This window comes from Myotis yumanensis, unplaced genomic scaffold, assembly GCF_028538775.1.
Source record: "Myotis yumanensis isolate MYYU_CA2020_CCGP unplaced genomic scaffold, mMyoYum1.0.hap1 SCAF_5, whole genome shotgun sequence".
Classification (NCBI taxonomy): domain Eukaryota; kingdom Metazoa; phylum Chordata; class Mammalia; order Chiroptera; family Vespertilionidae; genus Myotis; species Myotis yumanensis.
This window is the reverse complement of record NW_027223756.1, coordinates 88,824,566-88,833,596: the sequence shown is the minus strand read 5'-3', so window position 1 is coordinate 88,833,596 and position 9,031 is coordinate 88,824,566. Positions and strand designations below refer to the sequence as shown.

The following is a 9,031-nucleotide window of genomic DNA, read 5'->3' as shown; positions in this document are numbered from 1 at the left end:
CCCCCACCAGATAATCAAAACAGAATTTCACATTTTCCTGACTTGGGAAATGCTTCCAGAACAAAAGTATAATTGATGTTCATTTTATCTCTAGGTTTCTATTTTCACTTAGCAGTGTCTTTATACCTCTTTACCATATTTTCATGTCATTTACTCATTTAAGAAATTGAAGAAGTACCCAGCATTAGGAGTTGTTTTTTAAAAAGCTGAAAGTTTGATCCAAATAACCTAGCTTGCCATGAATAGAAACAGAAAGTCTCCATTGGGATTTTAAATAGTCATGATCCAGTAACTACTTCAGGGTGATAATTGTCTTCAGGTGCATAGAGTTGCAGACCACAAAAGCCCACATCAGGATTTAAGGGAGAGGACCGCACGTCACCCCAAGGTGCTGGACTTTGAGACAAATGGAGGGAGCAGGTGGATGGGGTTGACTCCCTTGGGCATGTTGTGTGTTCCTTGTATAGGAAGAATGACACACAATGGGTGTTTTTGTTGTTGTTAATCTCACCTAAGGATATCTTTTCCATTGATTTTTAGAGAGGATGGAGGAAGGAGAAGGGACACACAGAGAGAAACATCGATATGAAAGAAACACATTTGTTGGTTTCCTCCTGCAGACGCCTTGACCAGGCTGGGATTGAGCCCACAATCCAGGTCTGTGCCCTTGACCAGAATCGAACCCTTTGGTCTGCACCCAAAGCTCTAACCACTGAGCCAAAACTGGGCAGGGCAACACATTGATGTTTTGATAGTCAACAGGATGGACAGAGTCTGTGATGGCTAATTGTGTATCCTGATATCCACTTCTACCCACTTGGAATCCCTGGTTGTTAGCCAGGTGGATGGCAGACTGAAGTACAGGTTATCATTGAAAGCTTTTCTTGCAGCTGGATTGGTTTAAATGGCCATGTCCTGTCCCATATGGAGAAATCAAAGCTTATGTGGTCATTCTGGAAGCCTTCCTTAAGAGAAATCTGGAACACTGTCTCTGCCCAGTCCTTTCCCCTCCTCCTCCTGCTGCTTGGAGCCTTGATGGGGTGCTGGAGCTCCATCCTGGGCCATGAGGACAGGACCACTCTTTAATGAAGGTGGAGCAGGCAGCTGGAACAGTCAGGGTCCAATGACCCTGGATCCACCACGCCCTGAGGTCATGCTCCCAAGGTCACAACCCCAGTCCTGCTATTTACTAGCTGTTTGGCTTGGGGAACATCATTTCTCTCTAAGCCTCAGTTCTTTTACTATCCTATAGAATAAAGAGGTAATATGCAAATTGACCATCGCTCCCTTGCACAAGATGGCTACCCCCATGTGGTCAAAGATGGCCAGCAGGGGAGGGCAGTTAGGGGTGACCAGGCCGGCAGGGCAGGGCAGTTGGGGGGCAACAGGGCCAGCAAGGGAGGACAGTTGGGAGCGACTGGGCCAGCAGGGGAGCAGTTAGGCGTCAATCAGGCTGGCAGGGGAGTGGTTAGTGGGGTGATTGGCTGGCAGGCAGAAGCGGTTAGGGGCAATAAGGCAGTCAGGCAGGTGAGCAGTTGGGAGCCAGCAGTGTCAGATTGTGAGAGGGATTGTCCGACTGCCGGTTTAGGCCTGATCTCACAGGCAGTCGGACATCCCCCAAAGGGTCCCAGATTGGAGAGGGTGCAGGCTGGGCTGAGGAACACCCCCCCCCCCGCCCCCCCCCAGTGCACAAACTTCATGCACCCGGCCTCTGGTCTATATACATAAAAGCCCTAAGTGACCATCTGACTGGGTAGCTATGATGTGCACTGACCACCAGGGGGCAGATGCTCAACAGAGAGGAGGGAGCCCGATTCCGGGGTGCATCATGCAAGAACAGCCCTCTCACAATCCAGGACCCCTCAGGGGATGTTGGAGAGCCAGTTTCAGCCTGATCCCTGCAGGCCAGGCCCAAGGGACCCCACCTGCTGGAGGGACCCTGCTCACTCCACAGATGCCCTTTGAACCCAGGCATTTGCCCCAGATGCGGCCAGCTGGGGAGGGACAGGCAGGAGGTTGCTTCAGGGCATGTCCGGCCAGTCTCGCCCAGTCCCACCCCGCCATTTCCTTTCAATGTGAACGAATCCGTGCACCGGGCATCTAGTTTAACAATAGCCAGTTGATGGCCCTGTTGTGGAGATTGAATAACTAAGCACAATAACACGATGGAGCCAATATCTGGTAAGCTTCAGTCCTTCCGTGAGGATTGACTTCCTCTCTTCTCTCTCTTTTTGCATCACATTCCAAAATGTGAATTATTTTAAAGTCATAACAGTGAAATTTAAGTTTTTTGGGAAATGTGGCGGCTACTGGTAAAGAAAACTATCACTAGAAGATTCAGTAAATTTAAAATATCTGTGGTTATGTCTGAGAAATTACAAGAGTCTTTGATGTGAAGCTGGTCTGAAGCTAGGAACTGGACAAAGCACTTTCCTTTTTTCCCCCAGAGAGGCATGAGCTGGACTTTATTTCGCCTAGATCAGGGGTGGGCAACCCCTGGCACGCATGCCAAACATGGCACGCCAATAACTTTTGCTGGCACGAGAAACCCTCTCTTATTAATCTTCCATTTACAATTTTTGTGAACATTTGAATGACTTAAATGTTAAATTACAAGGAACTGGCAAGACACTTGATGTTATGTTGGTTACATAAAGGCTTTTGAAAAGAAACTGGAAGTCTTTAAGAGGGATGTGGATGGTGAGAGATTTAGATATTTCCCAAACCTCAAGAGGCACATCAAAGGCCTCCAAAAAGATGACAGAACAGACTGCCAAAGCCTTCAAAAGCTGGTTTTTTAAACATCATCGAGTCAACTATGGAGCAGACATTGAAAAAAAAGTGATTAGAGACAGGGAGTACCAGAAAGAAGTGTCGAAAACGAACTATTGAGGACTTGGAATGCCATCCACAAAAATTTTGTTTAAAAAACTTTGCAACAGCGTCACTCTCCATGTTTTTCATCCACATACGCTTGGAATCTTTGTTCTCAGTGATGAATTTTGTTAAGTCTGGTAATAGGAGTAGCCTGATGGATGAAAGTAGTAGCTCGTGCATATCTCTGAAGGTCACGAAATATAAACCTGATGTAAAATCTCTGTCATCAGTGATGCAGCAGCAAAAGTCCCACTGATAATATCAAACAGAGTCATAAAGTTTTCTGTCGGACTATCAGTGTACATGTATACATTAAAAAATAAATGTATTTTTCATCATCATATACTGTGTTTTTTTGTCGCTCAAATGAATTTTATTATTTCTTCAAGGTTCTTCACATACGTACACCTTAAGAGATATCAAGTCGGCGTAACATGTTCTCAAAAAATAAGGGTGGCACGCAGAAGAATTTTGAGTCAGAGATTTTGCTGGTTTGGCCACGCACTCACAAAAGGTTGCCCACCCCTGCCCTAGTGATTCCACGTCTGGGTACATATCCAAAGAAACCCAAAACACTTATTCGAAAGAATATATGCACCCCTATTTCAATGCAGCAGTATTTACAATAGCCAAGATATGGAAGCAACACAAGTGCCCATCAAAAGACAAGTAGCCCTAACCGGTTTTGGCTCAGTGGATAGAGTGTCGGCCTGGGGACTCAAGGGTCCCAGGTTCGATTCTGGTCAAGGGCATGTACCTTGTGGGCACATCCCCGGTGGGGAGTGTGCAGGAGGCAGCTGATCGATGTTTCTAACTCTCTGTCCTTCTCCCTTCCTCTCTGTAAAAAATCAATAAAATATATTTTTTAAAAAAGACAAGTAAATAAAAGATTGTGGAACATGCATACAATGGAATATTATTCAACCATAAAAAAGAATAAAATCTTACCTTTTGCAACAGCATGAATGAACCTAGCAGGGGTGGGCAAACTTTTTGACTCAAGGGCCACAATGGGTTCTTAAACTGGACCGGAGGGCCGGAACAAAAGCATGGATGGAGTGTTTGTGTGAACTAATATAAATTCAAAGTAAACATCGTTACATAAAAGGGTACGGTCCTTTTTTTTTTTAGTTTTATTCATTTCAAGCGGGCCAGATCCGGCCCACGGGCTGTAGTTTGCCCACGGCTGACCTAGAGGGTATTATGCTAAGAGAAATAAGTCAGAGAAATACAAATATCGTATGATTTCACTTATATGTGGAATGTGACATAACAAAAAGATATGAACAAACAGAATTTAAACAGACTCATAGATGTAGAAAACAAACTGATGGTTGCCAGAGGGCAGGGGGTTGGGAGTTGGGTGAAAAAGGTAAAGGGACCAAGTACAAATAGGTAGTTACAAAGCAGTCACAGGGGTGGAATGTACAGCCTGGGGAATGCAACATCGTCACAACGGGCAGGGTGTCAGGTGGGTATATGAAATATCGGGGGGATCACTTTGTAACGTATATGATTGCCTAATCAATAGGCTGTACACCCTGTACACCTAAAATACAAAATAATATCGAATGTTAATTGTGATTAAAAAATAAAATTTTTAAAGAAGAGCCAGGCTTTCTGAGAGGGAAAGTAATAATGGCAACTTTTATTGAGCGTTTACTGTTCGCCAAGCACAGGGAGTCAACCCTGAGGTACACGCTGCTGCCTCTTTTGCACAGAAAAGGGAGTCGCCTTGCCCAGGGCACACAGCAGAGCTGAGACTTAAACCCAAGGAGCCTGGTTCGGGAACCCATGCTCTTGGGGCAAGTTCTGTTTACAATGGTCTGGCTTTGAGTTTCAAGGTCAAAGGACGGCCCTCGCTCACTCTGCCCCAAGGAGGGACTTGGAGGCCAAAGGTCAGGGATGAGGGTTGGGGGCCCTCCAAACCCTTGTGAGCGTGCCTGGGTCACAGTGGGGGCTCAACCAGTATCTGTTGGACAGGCTGCCTGGGCAGCATCAAGGGGTCCAGAAAAGGAAAGAGAGGGGCTCCCTAGAGGCAGGTCAGGGGATCACCTGAGAGACAGACGGGGGAGTGTGTGGCGGGGTGCGGAGCGGGGGGGGGGGGGGGGGGGGGGGGGGGGGGGGGGGGGGGGGGGGGGGGGGGGGTGCAGGCACAGGGTGGGGCTGCTGACCAGAGCAGGGAGGAGCTGAGTCCTGGAGAGCATGCCGGGTCTCCTGCCCCGGATTCTGGGCGGCCGGGGAACTGCTTGGGGAGGCACCCGGGACTCGCAGGACTGAATCTGCCTCTATGGGTTCTCCGTGATTTAGAACCTCAACTGTGCCCCTTACGACCATCTTTCACCCTGGCCCTCCTCCTGCTCAAACACCTCCCATGGCTCCCACCTCCCCACAGGATAAAATCCACACTTGGTCCCTGGGAGAACCCTCCATCCGCTATCAGCCGGGGGCCCCAGGCAGAGGCAGTCAAAGTCTAGGGCTCAGGGACACAATCCCCGCCCCCCCCCCCCGCCCCCGCCCTCCCCCACCCCCCCCCACCCCCCCACCCCCCACCCCCACCCCCCCACCCCCCGCCCCAGGTATGCCCAGCCCCTGGGTCCCCTCAGGCCTCAAACGCCTCCTAGTGGCTCTGGGAGAGGCTGGGGCAGAGGAAACAGCAGTTTTATTGCGGGGAACCTGCAAAGGAGGTGTGTGGGGGTGAAGGGTGGACCCAGCCCGGGGGCGCAGGGTCACTGTGGGCCTGCGCTCAGCGGCTCCACCCGCAGCCAGAGGCCGCCCTCAGCGCGCAGGATGAGCTCGGGCTTCCTGCGAGGCTCCTCCTGGTCGCACAGGACGCGGAAGCGCAGCAGCGTGAGCGCCAGGACCACCCTCATCTCGGCCATGGCGAACGTCTGCCCGATGCAGTTCCTGGGGGCCAGAGGGAGAGGGACTCGGAATGCGCCCGGGCCCTGGCCCAAGACCCCCATCCACGCCCGCGGAGATGGAGAAGGGGCTGCTGTGCCCGGGATGGGGAAGGGGCTGCTGTGCCCGGGATGGGGAAGGGGCTGCTGTGCCCGGGATGGAGAAGGGGCTGCTTTGCCCGGGATGGGGAAGGGGCTGCTGTGCCCGGGATGGAGAAGGGGCTGCTGTGCCCGGGATGGGGAAGGGGCTGCTGTGCCCGGGATGGAGAAGGGGCTGCTTTGCCCGGGATGGGGAAGGGGCTGCTGTGCCCGGGATGGGAAGGGGCTGCTGTGCCCGGGATGGGGAAGGGGCTGCTGTGCCCGGGATGGAGAAGGGGCTGCTTTGCCCGGGATGGGGAAGGGGCTGCTGAGCCCGGGATGGGGAAGGGGCTGCTGTGCCCGGGATGGAGAAGGGGCTGCTGTGCCCGGGATGGGGAAGGGGCTGCTGTGCCCGGGATGGGGAAGGGGCTGCTTTGCCCGGGATGGGAAAGGGGGCTGCTTTGCCCGGGATGGGAAGGGGCTGCTGTGCCCGGGATGGAGAAGGGGCTGCTTTGCCCGGGATGGGGAAGGGGCTGCTGAGCCCGGATGGGAAGGGGCTGCTTTGCCCGGGATGGGGAAGGGGCTGCTTTGCCCGGGATGGGAAGGGGCTGCTGTGCCCGGGATGGGGAAGGGGCTGCTGTGCCCGGGATACGGAAGGGGCTAGTGGGATGGGGAAGGGACCCCGTGCAGGCTGGCAGATCCCCTGGCTCCAGCAAACTCGGAGCAGCACGCAGGCAGAAGGGGCTCTGAGCACATGGGGGTCCCTTCCTTGGACCCACCCAACCCCCATCACCTCGGGTGAGGGAAGGGAAGGAGAGACCGGCTCTGACCTTCTTCATCCCCCCTTCCCCGCCCTCACTGTCCTCTGGGCCCTCAGCCCAGATCCTGCCCCATCACCCCTTCCCGCCTCCTCCTCCGATGCCGCTGCCCTCACCTGGGCCCCGCAGAGAAGGGAATGAAAGCCAGAGGTGACCTGTCCTTGCTATTCTCTGGGTCGAAGCGGAAAGGGTTATAGACCTGAGGGCGAGACCAAGACGGGGCTGCTGGGTGGGGTCTCCCGACAGCCCGCCCTGGAGAGGCAGCCGGTGTGTGATGGGGGCGGGTGGGGGACCGTGATGTCTGATTTGCCAGGTCAGAGGCCCTGCTCCCCCCCCACCCCCCTCCCCCAAAGGGAGTGGACAAGGATGAGGGAGGGGGAGGCCGCACCTCGGGGTCTGGCCACACGGATGGGTTGTGATGGGTCCCAAAAATACTGATGAGGCAGGTGACGCCTGTGGGAAAGGGGAGGGGGGGCCGTCAGGAGGAGGCCCGGCCTGATGGGCCCTCTTCCTGCCCGGTGGCTCCTCCCCCCAGGTGGCTCCTCCCCCCGCCACGGCCAGCACCTTTGGGGATGACCCGGCCATCCGGGAGCGTGATGTCCTGGGTGCAGCAGCGGGAGATGACGGTGACCGGGGGGTGCAGGCGCAGGCTCTCCTTGATGCACATGGTCAGGAAGGGCATCTGGGCCAGGTCGTCCCTAAGGACCCACACGGTTACCCACCCACAGCAGAACCAGACCCCTCCCAGCTCCATGAGCTCTCCCTGTGTGAGATCATCAGTTCCAGGTGGACCGAATAGCTCCAGACTCATTAGGTTGTGCACATTAAATGGGTACAGCTTTTGTATGTCGATCACACTTCCATAAAGTGGTTTAAAATTCAAAGAGAAAACCAGTGTCACAAAAGTACTAGAGAAAATGTTAGAGGTTTTTCTGAGCAACACAACACAAGAACGCCAACCATAACAAGGTTTACAAATTTGCATTAAAAAAATATATTCTTTAGCCCTGACCGGTTTGGCTCAGTGGATAGAGCAATCGGCCTGTGGACTCAAGGGTTCCAGGTTCCATTCCAAGGGTTCCAGGTTTGATTCCAAGGTCAAGGGCATGTACCTTGGTTGCGGGCACATCCCCAGTGGGGAGTGTGCAGAAGGCAGCTGATCGATGTTTCTCTCCCATCAATGTTTCTGTCTCTCTATCCCTCTCCCTCCCTCTCTATAAAAATCAATAAAGCATATTTTTAAATATATATATTCTTTATGGCAAGAGAGCAAAATCAAAAGGCAAATGAGTAAGAAAGAAAAAAACACAGAGATCCAATATGTTACTTATCACGGTGCTAGAGAGAGTAGTTAATGCAGTTAGGCAAGGGTATAAAAGGAGAGTAATATAACTTGAATGTGGGAGGGAAATGTGCCATTTTTGGCAGATAGTGATTTCATAATTAGAAAACACAAGAGAATCCACTGGAAAATTATAAATATTGAAGATCCAGTAAAGAGCTAAATTCTTTTTCTTTAATCCCCTTCTTTTTGTGTGATGAATTAAATTTTTAACAGCTGATATTGTTAACTGATTCACAATTGGAAAACTATAAAACACTACCCTTGAAAGGACACACAGGAAATTATTCGTGGAAGTTACTCGTAGGGTAGGATTAAGAAGAATGTTTATTTATTTTTTAAAATATATTTTTATTGACTTCAGAGAGGAAGAGAGAGGGAGAGATAGAAACATGAGGAGAGAGAATCATTGATTGGCTGCCTCCTGCACACCCCGTACTGGGGATCAAGCCTGCACCCGGGCATGTGCCCTTGACCAGAATCGAACCTGGGACCCTTCAGTCCTCAGGCCAAGGCTCTATCCACTGAGCCAAACCGGCTAGAGCGGAAGTTCATTTTTATTATAAACTCTTTTGTACTCTTTTCTCTTTAAGAGCATGAATCTGTTTGGAGTCTCGGTTGAAAAAGCATGAACATGTTTCTTCACCTCCAGGACTGCTGTGCTGAGCAAAGGCTTGGCGTCGAGACCGTTACCTCCCACATGCCTGTCCAGCCTCAAACCTCCTCACCACCTCCAGCCCCTGGCCTGGCGAAGGCCCAGAACCTCCTCCCTGGGCCCAGGCGCCGGCTGGTCCTCTCCACTGTCTCCCACACTAGCCCTAGAAAGATCCCTCTGGTACCCAGATCTGCCCTGCCCTCCTCCTGCACAAACACTTCCTGTGGCTCCTCATGTCCTTGGGTTAAAATGGAAGCCATTAACATTGCTTTCAAAGCCTTCCACATCTCTCTCTCTTCTTGTCTCCCTCCGTCTCTTCCTTCCTCCTTCCTTCTCCTTTCCCTCCCCTTCCTTCCCTCTT

The 9,031-nt window shown here is 51.9% G+C and overlaps 1 protein-coding gene across 2 annotated transcripts in view; it reads right to left on the bottom strand.

Annotated features, from left to right (window-relative positions):
• Positions 1-5,522: 5,522 nt before the first annotated feature.
• LOC139011072 (cytochrome P450 4F2) overlaps positions 5,523-9,031 on the bottom strand; it is a 49,700-nt gene continuing 46,191 nt past the window's right edge. For both annotated transcript variants that reach the window (XM_070416290.1, XM_070416291.1), the window contains exons 10-13: positions 7,238-7,371; positions 7,062-7,126; positions 6,790-6,872; positions 5,523-5,784 (exon numbers count right to left, since the gene is read on the bottom strand). In XM_070416290.1, coding sequence (XP_070272391.1) covers positions 5,607-5,784; positions 6,790-6,872; positions 7,062-7,126; positions 7,238-7,371 — 460 coding nt within the window. In that variant the 3' untranslated portion in view covers positions 5,523-5,606. The remainder of the gene's footprint in view (positions 5,785-6,789; positions 6,873-7,061; positions 7,127-7,237; positions 7,372-9,031) is intronic.